The sequence below is a fragment of the Camelus bactrianus genome, chromosome 13 (genome assembly GCF_048773025.1).
Source record: "Camelus bactrianus isolate YW-2024 breed Bactrian camel chromosome 13, ASM4877302v1, whole genome shotgun sequence".
In the NCBI taxonomy this organism is placed as follows: domain Eukaryota; kingdom Metazoa; phylum Chordata; class Mammalia; order Artiodactyla; family Camelidae; genus Camelus; species Camelus bactrianus.
The window spans coordinates 15,044,963-15,066,342 of NC_133551.1; the positions used below are offsets into that span (position 1 = coordinate 15,044,963).

Sequence of the window (21,380 nt, forward strand, 5' to 3'; positions counted from 1 at the left end):
TTTTAACTTTTATTTAGTTCTAGTCATTTTACAATGTTGTGTCAAATTCCAGTGCAGAGCACAATTTTCCAGTTATACATGAACATACATATATTCATTGTCATTTTTTTTTTTGCTGTGAGCTACCACAAGATCTTGTATATATTTCCCTGTGCTATACAGTATAAACTTGTCTATCTATTCTGCATAAGCCTGTCAGTATCTGCAGATTTTGAAATCCCAGTCTGTCCCTTCCCACCCCCTGCCCCCTTGGCAACTACAAGTTTGTATTCTATGTCTATGAGTCTGTTTCTGTTTTGTATTTGTTCTTTTTTTTTTTTTTTTTTTTTAGAGTCCACATATGAGTGATCTCATATGTTATTTTTCTTTCTCTTTCTGGCTTACTTCAATTAGAATGACATTCTCCAGGAACATCCATGTTGCTGCAAATGGCATTATGTTGTCATTTTATGGCTGAATAGTATTCCATTGTATAAATATACCACTTCTTCTTTATCCAGTCATCTGTTGGTGGACATTTAGGCTGTTTCCATGTCTTGGCTACTGTAAATAGTGCTGCTATGAACACTGGGGTGCAGGTGTCTTTTTGAAGTAGGGTTCCTTCTGGATATAAGCCCAGGAGTGGGATTCTTGGGTCATACGGTAAGTCTATTCCTAGTCTTTTGAGGAATCACCATACTGTTTTCCACAGTGGCTGCACTAAACTGCATTCCCACCAGCACTGTAGGAGGGTTTCCTTTTCTCCACAGCCTCTCCAGCATTTGTCATTTGAGTACCACATTGTTTTAATTACTGTAGTTTTGTAAGTTTTGAAAGTGAAGTGTGAGACCTCTAACTTTGTTCCTTTTCAAGATTGTTTTGGCTGTTTGGGATCTGGGCCCTCTTTTGTATTTACCTGCATAGTCACTTTACCAGTGCTCTTTATTTCTTCATGTGGATTCAGGTTTCTGCCTAGCATTCTTTGTTTCAGTCCAGAGGACTCCCTTTATTATTCTCCTAGGAAAAACTTGCTAGTGATGAATTGCTTCAGTTTTTGTTTATCTGGGAATATCTTAATTTTTTTCTCATTTTTGAAGAATAGTTTTACTGAATATACAATTCTTGGTTGACAGTCTTTTTCTTTCTGCATTCTGAATATGTGATTCTACTGCTTTCTCACTTTTATGGGGTTTTTTGTTTGTTTGTTTTGAGGGAGAGGGTGGTGAGGTAATTCAGTTTATTTTATTTACTTATTTTTTTTTAAATGGAGGTACTGGGGATTGAACCCAGGATCTCGTGCAGGCCACACAAGCACTCTGCCACTGAGCTGTACCCTTCCCCCCTCACCTTTATGGTTTTTGATGAAAAATCTGATCCCTTGGATATGATGAGTCTCTTTTCTCAGCATTCAAGATTCTCTCTTTGTCTTTAGCTTTCAACAGTTTGACTATGATGTGTCTAGGGGAGTTCATTGAGCTTCTTGGAGATAAATGTTTTTCATCAAATTTGGGATATTTCCAGCCATTATTTCTCAAAATATTCTTTCTATTCTCTTTTCCTCTTTCCTGCTCTTCTGAGACTCCCATTATGCATATGTTGGTATGTTTTCTGATGTCCCATAGGTCTCTGAGTCTTTCTTCATTCTTTATTCTTTTTACTCCTCTGACTGGATAATCTCAATAGACTATTTGTAAATTCACTGACTCTTTCTTCTGTCTACTGAAATCTACAGTTGAGCCTCTCTAGTGAATTTTCATTTTAGTTATTGTATCTTTCAACTACAAAATTTCTATTTCTCTTCTATAATTTCTATCTCTTAATTGGTATTCTTTATTTGGTAAGACATCTTTTTCATACTTTCCTTTAGTTCTACAGATATGACTTCCTTTAGTTCTTCGAATGTATCTGAAATACCTGATTAAAGTCCTTGTCTACTAAGTTCAACATCTAGGCTTCCACAGGAACAGTTTCTGTTGATTGCTTGCTTTCATGTATAGAGGGGGGGTCATACCTTAATGTTACTTTTCATATCTTATAATTTTTTTCTTGAAAACTAGACATTTTAAATAATGTGGAATCTCTCAAAATCAAATTCACCCCAACCTCAGTGTTTGTAGTTGTTGCTATTTGTTGTTTGTTTAGTGACTCTTCTGAATTTTATGAAGTTTGTATTCTTTGACATATGTGACCACTAAATTCTCTACCCAGCTTAGTGGCCAGTTAATGATCAGAGAGAGATTTCCTTAAATGCCAGAACCAGTGCATCTCTCAGTATTTGCCTAGGGTCTCTGTGTGCATGTTGGAGCACTCCTTTAATGCTCAACCAGGCAACTGACAACTATACCTGTCTCTTAACTTCATATTTTCACAGAGCCTGAAGGTCAGCCAGAGGAGCAAGCTTTTAAGGCCTTCTTTTTTCCTGAGCTTGTACACACCCCTGTGCATGCAAATGGACTTCCAGGTTCACAGGAATATGTCAGAGCTTTTCAAAGTCTCTATGGACATCTCATTCCCTAGCATTTTCTTAGCCTATTGTGTGCCACAACTGTTTTCTACTGTTTCAGGCAGACACAAGATTAAACAATTTCATCTAAATGTTTTTGAAAAATGCTCCCTGCGAAGAGGCTTTCTGTACTTAGCTCTGAGTCAGGTGAAATGAAGACAGCCTTGCAAGTGGTGTCTTCCAGGGAACCACCAGACAGGTCAAATAATGACATTTCAGTGGAAATGAGGCCTTGAGGCAACTCCAGTGCCATTCTCCTCTCTCCTGTGGTTTCCAGGCTTCTTGTTTTCCTTGTGATTATGGGCTGTTGGTTTTCAAGGCTACCACAGAGCTGGAAAGAGAGGCATGGGAATAGCAAATTAAAGCTTTACAAAGCTCACTGTTCTTACTGAAATTCAGCTATTTTTCTTAAATGCTCTCCAGATTGCTGCAAGCATTTTGTTAATTTCTGTAAGTCTGAAAATTCTGACTTTTTTCGCCCAGTTTTCTTATTGCTTTTATAGAAGAAAGACTTCTGGGAGGTCATGACGCCTCCATTTTTGCTGTCTTTTAAGTCTTTAGTCTTCAGTACACATCTTTTTAATATTCTGTATGAATAAATGGAAGAACATATAAAGTACTTCTGCTGCATACTGGAGTACAGTGGTTGCCTCAAATAAAAGCACTTGTGGAATTGTTGCAGTTGCAAACTGAACTAGCTGCTTTTTTCATGGAACACTACTTGACAACAAAATAACAGTGTTATTCAGACATGAGTATCTGGAGGATGTTTTCTTGAAAACGAATGGAATAAGCCTGTCATTTCAAGGAAAACAACTAGCAGAATTTGATGCCAATGATAAATTTCAATCTTTCAAGCAAAAATAACAACTGAGAAAAACTTGTATCTATCACAGCTTTGACAGCTTCCCATTATTTATGTTTTTCTGATGAGACTGGTGACAGTGTTAATGAATATAATTTTTTGATGTGACGTAATGAAATATGTCAGTATCTGGAAGATCTGGGTTATTCCATGACCCATTATTTTCCAAATGATCAATGCATGATTTTAACAAAAATCATGATTTTTAACAAAATCATGCATAGATAAATGATTCTTTCATAGTTTAAATCAGTATGTTTTAATATAAAAGAGTACAAAGTTTGTAGATATGGTTTCAGATTTCACATTTTAACCAACTCGTAAGAAACTACCACTTACCAAGTTTTGGTATAGTATCAAAGAAGAGTACCCACAATTATCTGCAAAGACTACTAAAATAATCTTTTTTTCCAACTGCATATCTCTAAGGCCAGTGTTCTTCACATACAGACTGAATACAGAAGCAAACAGAAGAATCTGGCTACCTCCTCCTAATCCAGTCATTAAAGAGATGTACAAAAGTGTAAAACAATGCCACTCTTCTAATTTTTTGTTTTGAAAAATACAATTATTTTTAGTTAAAAAAAGTTTATTTTATTAATATATAATAGGTTTATTATTTTAAGTCAACTAACACTTTAATTTCTACTATAGTAAATATCAAATGTTATAACTCACATAAAAGAAGTTTTTTGAAGTATTTAATATTTAAAAGGACAGAAAGCTCCTGATTCCAAAGAGACTGAGAACTGCTTACTGCTAGCTTTCATAAGATTAAAGCCCTAATCCCAAACTGGAAGACATGACAGTGGCTATTGTTTAGTACTTAGTTCCGTTGCCCATTGTTAGTGCCAATTATTTTTGTGCGACCCATGTCCAAAATCTGCTGACTCACACAGGCATGAATGGTCAGAATTATTTAATCTGCACAGGACTTTTAAGGCTAAGCCTTTCTGCTTCTTGACGAGGCCACGCCTCTCTATCTCAAGGCCTTTGTTCAAGTGTGTTACCTCTGCCTGGAAAGCTCTCCCACCCCTTCTAACAACTCTTGTTGGTTCTATGGATCTCGGGTGAAATGTCACCACATCAAGGAAGCTGTCCCTGATCTACTTCTTCCAACCTCTTATATCCTTCAGATTTGACTGACTCCGTAATTTATCTCATAGATCCATGTACTTTTATAGCACATACTGAAATTTATAGATATGTACTTTTGGGATTATTTGATTAATGCCTTTCTCCACCTCTAAGGCTTTAGCTTTTTAAGTGGAAAGGTTTTTTCTGTTTTGTTTGCTTACCATTTTATCCTCAGTATGTGTTTGGCAGTGTATATATGCAGAATGAGTCAAATATTTTCCAGTATGAAAACCACATGTTGAGGCAAGGATGAGTACATTTTATTGATTGTCCCATCATTTTAAATAGTTTTTCAAATTACCAGCCATGAGTTATGAGAGATCTGTTGAAAACAGTTTTTATTGTATGGACCTCCAAATAAAAAGATATCTCAGCCATCCAATCATTCTGAAAGAAATTAGGCTGCTTGACTTGCTTACACAGATGCCATTTCTCAGGACTTTCTCCCAACTCATGCTTCTTTGTTTCCAAGCTTTTTAAAAAATGAAATACAGAAAGACTTTTATAAATGATTATGCTGGGTCTTTCTCTAAAAATATCTTTTATTAAATGCAGGAGGAGATTGGATTCATGCTGTATTATTTCTTTTGGGACAAATGATACATTTTCCAACTTCAGAAATTGTTTTTAAGACCACAGAAGTATCAGATTAAACTAATGTGACTACCTCAGGACAGTAATATTTTATTCTGTTTTCCTTCCAAGAATGTAACTGTTAAAAATTACTACAGTTATTTATTCTTCATTACAATTTATTAACTGAGGGGATCATATTTCATTCTTCTCCCATGTGAGTAACTTTTGTGTGTGTTTTCATGCAGCAGAGACAAATAGTTTTTCATTTGAGAGCTCTAGACTTTGGTCCTGTTTTAATTAGGAGACTTTTGAGATTTGGATGAAGGCAGCATTTTGTCCTTTCAGATAGCCAGGCACTATTTGTGAGATCTGTCTACCATAAGAGTTACAAACCCCTTTCGGATAAGAAGTCTAGTATTCTTTAACAGCAGTGCTTTCAGAATTTACAGCCTTTACTTTAGAGCACTCAGTGTTGATCTTATTGCTGATCTCAAATGGTTTTGTTTTACACAGAAACAAATGGATATCAATGCTGCTATTCAAGCCTTGATTGAATCACATACTGCCCTACAGATGGAGGTAATATATCTGGCTTTATTTACATTGGCACTCTCAATAGACAAATTAAGCAGAAATTGTTTTCAGAAGCCAAAATGTGACTTTATCTCAAAGACTGTATTTAAAAGAAATTAAGAGTAATGAAACCATTTTTAAGGACAAAGTAAGCAATTTTAATAAACAGAAATACATGCATTAAATGTTTTTTAATGAAAATATTTACCATAAAATAATATTTTAAAGGCTTTTTAAAAGTAAGAATTTGGTACTAAGGAGAAGAAAATAGTTAAATTAGCCCTTTCTTAAAATGGTATCTATCACTATCCATCATCATTACTCATTTTTCTTATTTTAAACATTAATTACTCATTGTATAATTTTTAAAATTATGCAGTAGGCATACTAATTATTAAGTTTTATGTCAGCTTGAAATCTAGACTTGAGTGTGAATTTAACCTCTTATTTCAGATCAAGATTAATAAAGCGTACACATGTGCCTATAGTGAAACGTAAACTGTTCTGTATATCGTAACTCATTGCACACAATAGGAATACATTTTTCTTCTGCCTTGATCCATGTTGATCATTCGGGTTACATACTGGTGATGACTACTCTATGCTTCATTGCTAATATGATTCTCATGATGACCTGGCAGAGCTACCAGAATACTGAAGTGACTTTAATTGACCACAGTGCAGAGATATTCAAAACCCTGAACTACCTTAGCAATTTACTGCACAGCATCAAGAATCCTCTTGGCACACGAGATAACCCAGCACGAATCTGCAAAGATTTGCTTAACTGTGAACATAAAGTATCAGATGGTAAGTTCTTGGTTTCCTAAAACTCTGATGTCTAATTTCATCATTTCAGTGTTTAAGATTTGCAGTGTATTCATTCCAAACCTTAATCATGTTTGATAAAACCCTGGCAGAGGCATTTTTAACATCAAGAACCAAATACGTACTCTCAAGGGAGACATGTTTCTGACGTCGAAGTATCCTTTTCCAAGGGCTCACTTTATTAAGGTGTTCTACTAAACAGCCTGACTTAACCCCAACTTTTCTCACCCCATCCCTAACTATATCACTTGCTTATACTTTGTGCTTGGAATGTAGCACATCTGTGTTAAAAAATTAAGACAGGAAGGGTTGACTTTAAGATTGACACACAGAAGCACCTGTCAGGACCACCAAAGTTGGCAACACGAAGAAATACATCATAGAGCCCCTCTACCACACTCTCCAAAATTAGTTTTTACACAAAATGGAACTTAAATGCCTCATTCCAGAATCGGTGACTATTAAGATGGAGTGGCTTGTCATTCTTGGAATTTTCTCATCCTCATACATATCCATCAGCTAGAGTTGCAAAGATGAATTTAGAGCAGAACCATCAAGGAAAGGTTTACAGCAAGTGGAGCAGCCATCACTGATGATAAGTAGGGGAAACCCTGACTGCTACAGCATGTCATTTAATTTTAATTTCTATTGGGTCTGTCTGGTCAGCTATACAACCAACACGAGTAGTTATCATTTTTTGGTAAAAACTCCAGACCTATCACGCAATGACACATAGTCTGATTTGAAAAACACTAAGTTATTTAATTCTGTAGAATGAATAGTCTGAGTAGTCCATATTTTATCTATTTTAATTTTATACACACACATTCACATATATATATTTGTTCAAAAACATCTTCCATTCCAGAAATGCAATGAAAATATTCATTTTGTTTATATTAATAAAATGCTTACCTCTATAGCTATGTTCTGCCCTAGATTATCATAAAAATAAATAATATTTACAGTTATAGCTTCCTATAGTAATTAAGTTTGCTTCTTTCCCAAATTTGAGGGTATAAAAATGCAGTTCGATATATCTGAAAGGAACAAAGACACTGTAAGACATAGGAATTACTGAAATCTACTTCAAGGTCTGCCTTCCTTGTAGGAGAAACAGCTAAGTGGTATGGATTGCATGGTATCAGAAAATCTTTATGCCCCAAAATACTTTCTTCACTAGGAGATGGTAAGTACAATAGAAACAACACAAAACAGCAGGAAAGGGGAATATGATTAAAAAGTGGAGTGCGGGGTGAAGTTGTAAATAGAGGAGTCAGATAAAGCATCACTGGGAATGTGATATTTGAGCAGTATTAGGAGGCAGTAAGGGGACAAGCCACAGGAAATCTGGGGAAAGAGCTTTCCAGGAAGAAAGAACAAATGCAAAGAGTGGGGCCTGGGCCTGGGAGTGTGCTTGGCATGTTCCAGGGGTAGCCAGGGTGCAGGAAGAGAGTGCACAGGGAAGAGTGGCAGGAACTGAAGTCAGAAAGGTAACAAGAAACCACTTTGTATAGGATCTTAGAGGTTCCAGCTCTTACTGTGAATAAGATGGGAAGCCTTCGCAAGTTTCTGAGCAAAGGAATGACATGACTTAAATTTTGAAAATAGTACTTTGGATGTTTCTTGTATTGCAAACATAGTGAGGACAGGGCAGCAGAAGCCATTGAGAAGGCTACTGAAATAATCCAGTAAGAGATGATGATGGGTTAGACTAGATTTGGTAGTGGGGAAATGGTAAGAAATGGTCAAATCTTTGGCTATCCCTTAAGGTAGAACTGGCAGTTTTTGTTGATATTTTGGGTGTGGGTTATGAGAGAAGTAGAATGATAAAGGATGACTCTAAGATTTTTGACCAAGGGACTAGAAGAGTAGGATTGCTCTCAACAGAGAGAGAGGAGCAGGTCTGGAGACAAGATCAGAAGTTCAGTTTGAGATATATTTAATTTGAGATACCAGTTAGGCATTCAAGCGGAGAATGTCAAGTAGGTAGTTGGTGACTCAAGAGAGAAGTCAGGAGAGAGGTCCTGTCTCAGGGTGAAATGTAGGATGCCATTTGCATATATAGAGCATCTAATGCCCCAGGACTGTTTAAGACTGCCTAAAGAGTGGCTAAATAGAGAGAAGAGTTCTAAAAACTATACCTTGGGGCTTTCCAATGTTTAGATATCAGTGGGTTGAAGGGGAACTACCAAGAAACTAAGAAGAAGCTATCATTGAGATAGAAGAAAAATTAGATGAATGTGAAGAAAATGTTTGCCTGAGGAGGAAGGGAGTAGCTGAGTCGATGGGGTGAAGACTGAGAAAGGCTACTAGGTTTAGTAATGAGGAGATCTTTGATGACCTTCACAAGACCAGTTTAGATGAATGGTAGTAGTTAAAACCATATTAGGTTTTACAAGAAAAACTAGTGGAGCTGGAGAGTTTCCAGTCCCAGTAATGAAGCAGGAAATTCAATTTGCCTGGCTAAATTTTTTAAAAATTAATTTAAAAGCATCAAGTACTAACAAAGTAGTGAGGAACTTTCAAGCCAAGATTTTGAAGAGGACAGCAGGGAGATGAATACAACACTTGGGTGTGTTCAGAAACTGAGTAGTGCTTTTGGTGGCTTCATGGGGATAGGGGTCAAAAGTTAGAATCTGAAGCCTACAAAAGGGAGGACTTAGGATTTCAAAGGGCTGCACTCTAAGCGAGAGAGTAAACTGGAAGACAAGGCATTCATACAGATTGTAGCCTAGCTTCAGATCATCGAGATTGCTCAGAAAATCTCAGTCTTTGAACTTGGACTAAGATGGCTCCAGACTGCTAGGACCCCTTCATACCTAACAGAAACAAACAAAAATCTTCTATAAAAGATAATATCCTAGGGCTTAAATTAGTCCCACAAATTTTTCATATATAGTACCCAGCAAACAATTGATGATAAGTAGGCACACAAGTTGATGAAACACCATGAATGAGAAATGGCAGAAAAGGCAGATTAACAGAAGCAGACTCAAAAGAAAAAAGTAAGAGGAAAAAGTTGAGACACAAGAGAAACCTTATTTAGGAACACAGTTTACTCACAATGAGCGAGAAGGCAGGACATGGGTGTGCGAGTACAGATAGGGGGGTAGAGTTAGTAATTAGAGCTTGGATCACTTTTCTTCAGTTTGCTTCAGTTATCTCAGTGAAAGTGAAGGGTTACCATTCGAGAATCAGGATGAAGGAACAGATATAGTAAAAACTTGAGAGGCTAGGAAAATGTTTCAAATAGTGAACTAGGAGAGTGACAGAGGGAATGAACTTGGGAAACAAGTACCGTTGTCTGGCAGCCTCACACACATCTGAATTCAAAGTGAGGGCAGTCAGCGTAGGTGTGTTTTTCTCCAGCCACATGTAGCTGTGTGGGTACAGACACAGATTAGGTACAACACTGGATTTATGTAGGGCTGGGGTTCTATGAGACAAGCACAGTGAAGTGAGGCAGGGCAAGAGCGTGAAGGAAGTCTCTAAGGAAATGACTAAGGTCAAGGACCATGGGTTTTAAGCTAGGGAAGAAGAAAAATGAACACATGACTATGATGGATGATGAAAAAGTGGTAGTGTGAATGGATGATAGGCCCTAAGGGGATCAAGGAATTATTGGAGGCAGAACACTAGAGGGAATGAGCTGGAAGAAGAAGAGAGATGAAATCGTAGAAGAGAGTTGCAGGTAATAACAAAGACTGGGGTATGGCCTTGGGAGTGAATAATTAAAGTAAACATGGCAGGGGAAGGGCCCGGGAACACTGGTGGGAAAGAGATCAAGGAACCGAGAAGTCAGAGTATGACAAATATCAACCACATGGATGTAAAATCACCAAGAATTAGGTTATAAATAGATTTTCTGAAAGGGATAGCCAGCCAAAAGCCAAAGTTATCAAAGAAAGAAAGTTGATGATGGCAAAAGGTAATGGGTAATGAGAGATGACAGTAATTCTACCACGGAGGTTTTTAGGGAGAAAGTGGGGAGAATGGTCTCAAAGTGGCAATGAGGGGCAAGAAAGTCCCCTTCCCCAGCCAGGGACGGTGCTGTAGAGGCTGTGGCAGAACTGGAAAGGGTAGCAAAGGAAGCACTGTTCTCAGGGCAGAGCCAGTTCTGAGTTAGAACTGTTAGGCCTACAGAAGAATACACGGTGGTACGGTCCTTCATCTGTCGCTCAGGATACCCTGAAACAAACAGCACGCGCCTCCGGTTCACCATCGTACAACACGGTGCCTGGATTCAAAGCATCCCACCCCATAGAACGATGCGAGTTCACTTGAGGGAAAACTTTCTATAAAGAACTTATTAGCTCACATAGTAGCAGGAAACTATTTCTTGAAAGAGAGATTAGACTGTAAGCCTGCATCAGATCCTGGTTAAAACAAAACAAACAGTCCAGCTGTAATTTCTACAGATCTCAAAACGTTAAAAATTCTGAAATGGGGGGAAAACGGGACGGTGTTAGGATCTCTTTCACTCCTTTCTCCCATATGTCAGTAAATCTGTGGTTCTCCAAATATAGTCCCTGGACTAGAATTAGATGCAGATTCTCAAGCCCCTTCCCAGACTTAATGAATCCGCGACTCTAGGGGTGGGGCCCGGCTATCTGTTTTAAAAGGTGGTTCTGATGCCCCTAAACAGTAGGACAGTCCCCTGCTCTTGGAGCTACCAAGCAACAAGTTTTTATCTTGAAGGGTTAGTAGAAATAGCGGAGGGGAGTACAGTCAAGGATGTTGTGGAAGTCTAAAGTGATGGCCCCGCAGAAGCCTGAGGGCTCTGCTGAAGAATGGAACAAATAACGATTTCTGCCTATCACAGAAAGTGACTTTTACTGCTTGGCTGTCCTGCCTTTTTAATGCAAGAAGGCAGGGCCATCTCATTCAAAAATTGCTGCCCTTTGCATCTGGAATAAGATGCTATTTCAATATTCTGAGACCATTATTCTGGAATTAATATGCTAGCCTAGTACTTTTCAGTCTGAATATGTCCTCAAGTCCAAGTTTACGCCCTGTTTGATGCTCCTGGGAACTCAGTGGACGCAAAGGTGAGCAGGCTGACACTGGCTTAGACACTTCAGTGCTTGCCGCCTACAAATCTGAAGAGAAAGCACAAAAGTGATAAACATTTTTTGTTTCTGGAAAGAAAAATGTATTCTTGAATGGTTATTTTTAATTATTTATACTACATATAAAGATATGTTTTTCCTCAAAGAGATTGAAGAAGTTTCTATTTTTAAAAAATATTCGTTTTTAAGCTCTATAATGACATAGAAAAGAGATAGACACATGCCTTATATTAATTTCAACTTTTCTATTAACTATGTAACTTTAGACAATTCACTAAGTTGCTGAGTTCATCTTATCTATAGAATGAAGCAATAGATTGTCATTTTTTTATTAAAATTATGAAATGCCCTTAAATTGATGGGTCTCTGAAAAACACAGTATTTTTATAATGCTGTGTAGCTTTCATTCTTTCACTTAATGTAAGTATCTTTATAATCTAAGGTTTTTTTAACAGGAGAGTGTGAAAAAATGTATTGAAATTATGATAATTTGTTAAGGATGTTTCAGATATATTTTAGCACAAGCATTTAAATCTTTAAATTAATAGGAAAATACTGGATTGATCCAAATCTCGGGTGCCCTTCAGATGCCATTGAGGTTTTCTGCAATTTCAGTGCTGGTGGTCAGACATGTTTATCTCCTGTCTCTGTAACAAAGGTATGTATTGAATTTCAGAATATATGTAGGCGCTTGACTGCTATCAGTGATTTTAAAAATTATGTCACTTTAAATAGTTATGAATTTTATGAATGGAAGCAAGATATTCTCTACTATATATAAGAAGAATTTTTTTTTGTTTTTTTTAAAAACAATCCTGTTATATCTTGACATTTTGATTGTATGTTTTTATGATAGGCTTAGCTTGGCTTACTCTATTGACCACGCTTTTTAAATTCCTTTTAAAAATGTAAAACGTTATGCTTTCATGTACATGCATGCCTTAGAAAGATCCCCCAACAGCTGCAATGTTTGTATTCAGTCATCGGTTACCGAAAGTTCTACTGAAAATACCATCATCATCATTAAAAGAGGAATTCTGCCACGAAGTTTGCTATTTTTGGTGATTGAGCGCAAAATAACCTCGCCTAAACATCCACTGACTATTATTTAAAACTCCTTATGAGTATAATTCTATAAGCCAAATGTTTAGAATGAACAAATACTAGTTTGCTGTATAACACTGGGTATTGTAACAAGCATTTCTGAATCTTAAAGCTTAGTTCTACCTATAATGTATATTGAAGAAACCAAAACTGCGTTTCTTTCTTTTTCTGGTTGAATCAGCTTGGCACTGCCAAGAACTTAATTCTCACTGACAAAGAACCGCACAGGTACCTACTGCGTGTTCTGTCCATCATAAAAGGCAGCAGCTAAGACGTGCAGCGCCAGTCTCTCTAGCCGCCCTCTCCTAAAACGCTCCCCTTCATCGACCAGGGCGCTTCACCGGTTCATTTCAATAGGCAGTCACCCTTATTACCCCCAAAGCAGAGGAGGGGAGGGTTCTTCTACTCCTAGGGAACTTGTGTACGTCCAACGAAGAGCAGCATGATGGTCCTTCTTCCAAAGTATCCACATGGTCATCCTCACTCCCCTGGACTTAGCCAAGGGTTTGTACTTGCATTATTGTGGGGAAAAAAGGGGAGAGGGGGTGTGCAGAGAAGCTAGGAGCAGCGAAGGAGCTGCACTCGGAATCCTTCCTTGACCTGCTCAGTTCTCCCATCTCTCCTCTCCATAACCTCAGCCTGAGAGGGACTGGGCAGGTGGTGGAAGGAACAGTAGACGTGGAATCAGAGAGCTGGATTCTAATTTCTGTTCCTCTGCAAACCTGGGAAATGACACTGTGAGCTGCCAGAGCGCCTGCTCTGTGCAAGGCACCATGCTAGTAAATGACACTTGGCATCTCAAATCCTTGTAACAACCCTGTCAGGTCAGCGTTAGACCCAACCTTACCAACAAGGAAACTAACGCTCAGAAAGGCGCCATACTGTACAGGTCTGTGGTTCTCACCTGCAGAATGAAGGAATCTGAACTACTTCAATGCTAATGCTCCTCACAGTGATCCTTCTGTGTTTCACCCGTATGCCCTTCCTTCGCCTTTCCTCTCTTTCCCTGAGGCCTTACTTTTTTTTTTTTTTTTAATCACTTTATTATTTTTCCTTCTCTGTTACTTCCTAACATATTTTTCTACTTTTCTGTTTGGAGATTAATATAAATTCCACTTCTGTTGATTTACATTATGACCATACCCTTTCTTGTATAATACTAAAATAATGATGATGATGGTGTCTAAAGCTATAGAATATGAATGTGCTTCTTTATCCAAGCCTGAAAAATGTGTAATCAGACCTCCTTGTTCCAATTTTGCACTGTACTGTTCACTGTATTAGCTAATGCCTGTTCCTGCATTCATTCATTCAGTAAACATTTATTGATGGCTCACTGTATGACTGGAACTGCATTAGGAGCTGACAACACAAAGAATAAGATTCTGTCCTTGTCTTTGAAGGCTCTCATAGTTAAAAATCACTCAAGCAAGTTATTACAACTTGTATCTTTGGAAACTCAAAAAAAAAATCTTCAGATGAAAGAGTAGATTTTCAGATTTTTATGAAAAAATTATTAAGCATTAATCAATAACAAATTATTCATGAATTTTAGATAATATTATGTGAAGTTATCTTCTTCTATTTGGCCATATTCAGTAGCCTAGCAGTACGCTAAAGCCAGCTCCTACTGGTTTAGGAGAGCCTGTCGCTAACAGCTCTTGGAAACTCCGTGTTCGATGGCACCACCTCTATAGTCTAAAATCAGCCATGGTGGGAGTATTTACAACCATGGAAATCAGAAAATACTATAAATCAGGGATTCCCCACTGCCCTAACCTTGCAAGAGCCAGTGGTCCAGCATTTACCAGCACTGACTGGCAAGTAAACGTCAAGAAAAGGAGCTTTGTCAAGGCTGCCTTTCAAGGACTTTCCTCAAGTTTCCCCAAACTAAGTTTTTCAATTGCTATTTCTAACTTGTATATTGTTTCTATGACATTAGTTGGAGTTCGGAGTTGGGAAAGTCCAGATGAACTTCCTTCATTTACTGAGCTCAGAAGCCACCCACATCATTACCATCCACTGTCTAAACATGCCAGTGTGGTCAAGTGCTCAGACAAGTGGCTCAGGACTCATTGTTGGTTTCAAGGGATGGAATGGCCAGACTTTTGAAGAAAACACTCTACTTGAACCTAAAGTGCTTTCAGATGACTGCAAGGTAAGGGAATGGCACTTTTAGAATTGCTCAATATAACTAACTTAAAACTGATAAAACTATAAAATTAATATAGAATAAGAATAAGACTTCAATTGCAAACTGCAGATACAGAAGGGTAGTAAGTTTTACTGTGCCTGATTTGTAATAACTATACACTTTTCAGAGTCAATTATTTGCTTATATCGTATCTTATCACACCCATTGGCCATCCATCAAGTTTTCTTTGCAAAACTGTTAATACATTAATTTTTACTCCCCATATAAAATAATTATATCATAGATAGATAGAACCATTAATAGACAAGTGATTTCTTTCATATGTTTTTACCACTGTATCTCTGTGTCTCATTACTTCATGGAAGACAGGTTACAGAGGTAAGTCAGCTTTATTTCATCTTCTCAGTCCCTACACCTGTTACTAAATATGGGCATGATGACAGACTGGTCCAACAAATCAATATTTGAATCGTAGCCCATTTTTCCTATTAAAATTAAATAATGTTATGAAAAGCCTATCATTTTAAAAACATTATCTTGTAGAGCTGATGTCGGCAAACTACAATCCACAGACCAAATGCAGCCCACCACTCATTTTTACAAACAGATGTTACTGGAACACAGCCACACTCATTCACTTACTTCCTATCAGGGCTGTTGTCACACCACAGTGGCAGAGCTGAGTAAATGCAACAGAGACTGTATGCCCCACAAAACCTAAAGCATTTATTTTTTAACTCTTTACAGAAGAGTTTGCTGATCCCTGTTATATATAAAGTTGTCCACTTTACGTCCATATCATTAATTTTTTAAAGTAGCCCGGTTTCCTGTTCTTGTGTACTACATAGCTCATGATTTAACATCTCTTACCACTTCTGGGGTGCTCTACTTTTTCACGTTTCATCTTCAGGCAAATAGTGCTTAGGTATTTGAAAAATCATAAGCAAACAGTCAGAAGCATATGGCAGAGGTTGGGGAGGAGGGTACAGCTCAGTGGTAGAGTGCAGAAGCACGAGGTCTTGGGTTCAATCCCCAGTACCTCCATTTAAATAAATAAACAAACAAGTAAATAGATAAATCTAATTATCTCCACAGCCAAAATAAGACAATTCAAAGAAAGTATATGGATCACTCTCTACAGGTGAAGAGATCAATATTAACAAATTAATTTAACTTTCACAATTTTGTCCAGAAACTTTTAGTGACTCACTACTATTTCTGAGACACAATCCAAATTTATCATCAACTCTTTATTCAGCAGTTAGAACAGTCAGGCCCCAACCTGCCTTTCTAGCTTGGGCTCTAACTGGCTGTGTGACCTAAACTGTCATCAAATGGGTTTATTTATAATAATAATAATATCCAGAGCAATTCCTACTGCTAGTTAGAGGAGACTTGTTAGATGACAGGTACCACGTCTCGCACACATTAATTACAACAGCTGTGTGAAGAAGTTATTATTAGTATCCTTTTATAGATAAGAAAGTAAAAACAGGTTAAGTAACTTGTTCAAAGTCATGCAGCTAATTAGCAGAGGAGCAAGACATCAACCCCAGGTGTGTACAGCTCCAGAGCCCATGCCACACTATACTGCGAGGGACTTCTAGCTGAAATCAAATGAGGTTGCGAGGACTAAATGAAGTCCTCACAATGCTGTTAGGTAGGTCTTTATTATTCCTATTTTATACGTGAGAACAGTGGTACCTTACCTGGGTTTCTGTCAAAATCTGTTCCAGGTCAGAATCTGTGCACTTAAACCCCACACTAGGCTTATTTTCACATCCCCTTTTATACTTTTCCAGCTGTTTGATTTGGCTTTTTCCCACTCATGTCATTCCCTTTTTCCAAAATGTTCTTCTCTACCTCTCTCACCAAGTGGACATTTTAGGCAGACTTTTAAAGCCCACCTTAAATTCTGAATCCTGAATTCACAAAGCTTTCTTTGACTCTTCCAGTTGGAAATGAGGAACTCAGTACTCACTGTCCACATCATTTATCATATATGGTCTTGTGTCGTGGCTGCTGATGGTCCTCTCTCCCTGACTAGATTTATAGGCTGCTAAAATCAGAAGCCAGAGCTAATTTATTCATCTTTATATCTCCCAAGCGCTGTAAGAAAATGGAGGATTCCATCCTATACAACCATGCCAAATGTACTTGGTCTTTCAAACAACATTCGTTGAACACTAAGAGTTAATCTAAGTGTTTTTACAGAGAGGACTGTATTCTAGGTATTATACTGAGCTTATGTCTATAGTCAGTCATCTTCTGTGAGCTTCAGTTGCCTTAATTTATAATGAAATTTATGGCTTAATTTCTAAAGTTGCTTCAAATTTTAAAATGTATACCATGATAATTCTGTGAATGAATAAATGAATAAACTCCTGTATAAAAAGCTTCACAAAGTTAATCAATTATGTTCCTCTGTTTTGTCTTGTTGAATCTTAACCACAGGATAGTTCTTGTTCCATAACAGAATTTACCATAAACAGAAGAGGATACAGTAATAAAGAGAAAGGGAGAGAGGAATGAAAGCAACTGTATAAACAGTAACCACAGAATGGAAAAAAAGAAACCTGAAAGATGATTCAACGTTATTATAATTTACTTCTACTGAAGTGATGCTGCTTATTTCCTGCATACAGTACAGAGAGGTTGAGCTGGCTCGTTCCCTTTCATCCAAGAGGAATGCCCATCCTGAAACATCAGTCCCAAATAAAGAAACACAAACCAGATGGGTATTACTCATATTAGGAATAATGCAGCTTTTTCAATTCACATCAGGTCCAATGATCCACGAACAGAAGCAGAAAGCCTCCAATGAAAGCTCAGAGGAAGGAATGAGTGCATATTTTCAATTATTCATAGTAATTATTACCATTACTGAGCACTTACTCTGTGCCAGGCATTGTTCTAGGCACCTTCTATTATTTCTAATCTTTAAAATAAATCTACATTGTCTATGAAGAACATTGTCTGCAGCTAATGAAACAATTACAGAATAAAGCATTTTGTTCTTATTTTACAGATTCAAGATGGCAGCTGGCATAAGGCAAAATTCCTTTTTCACACGCAGGACCCTAATCAACTTCCAGTAATTGAAGTACAAAAACTTCCTCATCTCAAAACTGAACGGAAGTACTACATTGAAAGCAGCTCTGTGTGCTTTCTCTAAAGTCTCTGAATTAGTTCGCTGCAAAGGGGAAAATATAGACAGAAAGATTCTATTGGATATTATGAAATGCATGGAATAAAGCATTGGCTAAATCTTAAAGAATCTCAGGAAGACAAGACTTCCTCCTAAGAAGGAGAAAAGGCATTTTTTAAGGACTATAACTGATAAAGTATTTAATTCTTTTAAAAATTCTATTGATCTGAGCTTTCTTAGAGAATTCCCTAGAACTCAACATTCATAAACATGGAATTCTTCAGGGTATCCTATATGTTTTGACTGTCTGAGACCAAAGGACCCAATAGACAGCTGGAGATGCAGAGCACTCTGGAGCACTTCTGACTGATGCTCCCAAACGTGCAATGCTTCTGTCTAAAACTTACAAGCCACAGTCTCACTTGTCTTATTTTCCCAAATACTAAGCTGTATTCGGGTCCCCAGGGGGCATATACATCTTAGCCGGTGGTACACTACCTCTTACATGTTGCCTTTTTGTGTTGCTTGGTGCTCTTTCTAAAACAAGGTGCTTGTGGCTTTCATAAACTTATTTTATTTCTTTTTTCGTCTTTGTCATTCTTTAAGAGTGTATGTACTGGTTACATCAAGATATCTTTTGGTTGTTAGTACTTATTTTAATTTGTTTGGTCACATACTTAATAACAAGTAAAATATTATTTATGTGAAGTCCTTGTTCTATTTTAAAATTCTCTTTGTGGATATGGAATCAAAGCTAGCACATTGTAACCTGTGCTGAAGCACAAGAGAATTGGGAGGGTTTTGGTTTTTTTTTTTTTTTTTTTACTTTTTTTTTTTTAATTGTAAAAAAAAAAATATTATAGGCCAGCTACATCCAGTAGTAGGTTTGGGTTAGAGCTTAGGGGTTGTGACATACTGTTTTTAAAAATCGATGATCATCTGGAATGATATTTTGTGTATATATATTTTGTAAAGTTTTAATTCAGCAAATCTTTTGAAATTGCTGTTTTAAATTATAAAGCTTTTTATTTCTACTTCATAGAAATCACATGTTTTTGTAATTATTGATTTTTCTTTCACTCTTCTTGAAATTTGATGTTTTGGGACTAAAAGAATTCAATTAACCAGTCTTTAAAGCAACATTCAGGAAAACAAAAGCAGTCTTTTACCATTTAAAATAGTCTAGTCTCAGTAAGTCCAGACTTTCCTTGTTGTCAGAGAAATGTTAGTTTAAGTATTAAAAGAAAAATATTATACCTTTTGGGATGTAGAAAAGCTTGTACATCCATTATAAACATACCATTAGCCACAGCAAACCACACTTACCTATCTATAATAAAAATGTGCTTGTAAATCTTTTCTGGTGGTATTTGTTTTTCTTTTTTACCATATCCTTTTATTATGTATGACAGCCCCTCTGGCATAGACCTTCTATATTATGTATATTTACATATTATTAGAAAGTATCTACCATAAACCTATAAAAGGATTTTAGGGCCTGTTTCCTACAAAATGAGGTTACGGCATAGAAATAAACTCTGATGTATGGTCAATTGATTTTCAGCAAGGGTGCCAAGACCATTCAAAGAAAAAAGGTCAGTTTTCTCAACAAACAGTGCTGGGAAAACTGGATATCCACATGCAAAAGAATGAAGTTGGGCCCTTATATAATATATAAAAATTAACTCAAAATGGATCAAAGTCCTAAATGTAAGAGCTAAAACTATAAAACTCTTAAAAGACTTAGGGGGAAGGCTTCATAACATTGGATTTGGCAATGATTTCTTGGAAATGACACCAAAACACAGTCAACAAAATAAAACAATAAACTGGATTACAGGAAAATTAAAAACTTCCACGCAAAGAGAGTGAAAAGACATCCCACTGAAAGGGAGAAAATATCTGTATATTGTATGTTGAATAAGGGATTAATATCCAGGATATATAAAGAATCCTTACAAACAAAAAACAGCAACAACAAAAACAAGCAACTCAATTTAAAGATGGGCAAAAGACTTAACAGACACATCTCCAAAGAAGATATAGAAAAGGGCAAATGAAGATGCTCAATATTATTAGGAAAATGCAGATCAAAACTACAGTTAGATACCACTTTGTACCCATTACCATGGATATTACCATCCCCTTAAAAAAAGGAAAGCAACAAGTAATGGTGAAGATACGGAAAACTAACTCTATCCATTGCTGGTGGGAATGTAGAATGCAGCCACTGTGGAGAATAGTCTGACAATTCCTCAAAAGGTAAACACAGAATTGCCATAAAATCCAGCAATTCTACTTCACATGTATACCCAAAGGAATTGAAGGAAGGGGCGCAAGCAGATATTTGTATGCTAGTGTTCACATAGGTATTGTGCAGAACAGCCAAAAGGGAGAAACGACCCCAACAGGCATCAACAGATGAACCAGTAAAATGTAGGACGTGCATACAGCAGACTACTATTCGGCCTTAACAAGAAACGAAATCCTGATATACACTGCAACACTGACATACCTTGAAAACACTATGCTACATGAAATAAGCCAGATAGCAAAAGACAGATGGTGTATGATTCCACTAGATCAAGTACCAAGAACAGACAAATTCATAAGTAGAAAATACAGCAGGTTACCAGAGGCTGGGTGAGGTAGGAATGAGGAATTACTTTTTAAGGAATAGAGAGTTTCTGTTCAGGAGGATGACAAAGCTCTAGAGATGGAGCGTAATGATGGTTATACAACAATATGAATATACTTAATGCAAATGAATTGTACACCTAAAATGATTTAAATGACCAATTTATGTTGTATATTTTATCACAATTTTTTAAAATGGGGCTATGGCAAAGATGTCTGATTTTCTGCTTGAGAAACATAGAAATTTTTTTTTTAAAAAGAAGCAGAGATTGATTCTAAATGAAAAGAAACCATAGTTTATACTCTATTTTTGGTTTACATGCTATGCCTTCTATTCCACCCCAAAAAAACTTAGAGACATAAATGATCATCCTTGATATCATTTAAGAAATACACACAAAATAGAAAACCTTTACTTTATGGCTATGTTTTGTGTTCCTGAAATATTAAATTTAAAGCAAATTTTAATCAACTTAATCACAGGCAGTGTAGCCTGGTGGTTAAGAGTACTCTGAGGATTAGGTATGTGACTTTGGGTATATTATGTATTCATCATTGCTCCAGTTTCTTCACTGTGAAATGAGGATAATGAAATTTAAAAATCTATATTAGGGTTCTCCAGGGAAGCAGAAACAGTAGGAAAGACAGATGACAGACAATAGATGATTAAATACATAGATATAGAGGTATAGATTTTATATAATAATATACATTTAATACATTATATATTATATAAATCTTAAATATTAACATTAAAACATTTGAATTATAAAATGTTAATATTGAAATTTATATATTGATAA

The 21,380-nt window shown here is 36.7% G+C and overlaps 1 protein-coding gene across 10 annotated transcripts in view; it reads left to right on the forward strand.

The window, feature by feature from the left end:
• COL24A1 (collagen type XXIV alpha 1 chain) overlaps positions 1–19,298 on the forward strand; it is a 338,176-nt gene extending 318,878 nt beyond the window's left edge. For 9 of the 10 annotated variants that reach the window (XM_074376091.1, XM_074376083.1, XM_074376089.1 and 6 more), the window contains 5 exons: positions 5,574–5,639; positions 6,275–6,443; positions 12,082–12,191; positions 14,580–14,795; positions 17,821–19,298. In XM_074376091.1, coding sequence (XP_074232192.1) covers positions 5,574–5,639; positions 6,275–6,443; positions 12,082–12,191; positions 14,580–14,795; positions 17,821–17,967 — 708 coding nt within the window. In that variant the 3' untranslated portion in view covers positions 17,968–19,298. The other variant, XM_074376086.1, reaches the window with a different exon arrangement.
• The last annotated feature ends 2,082 nt before the right edge of the window (positions 19,299–21,380 follow it).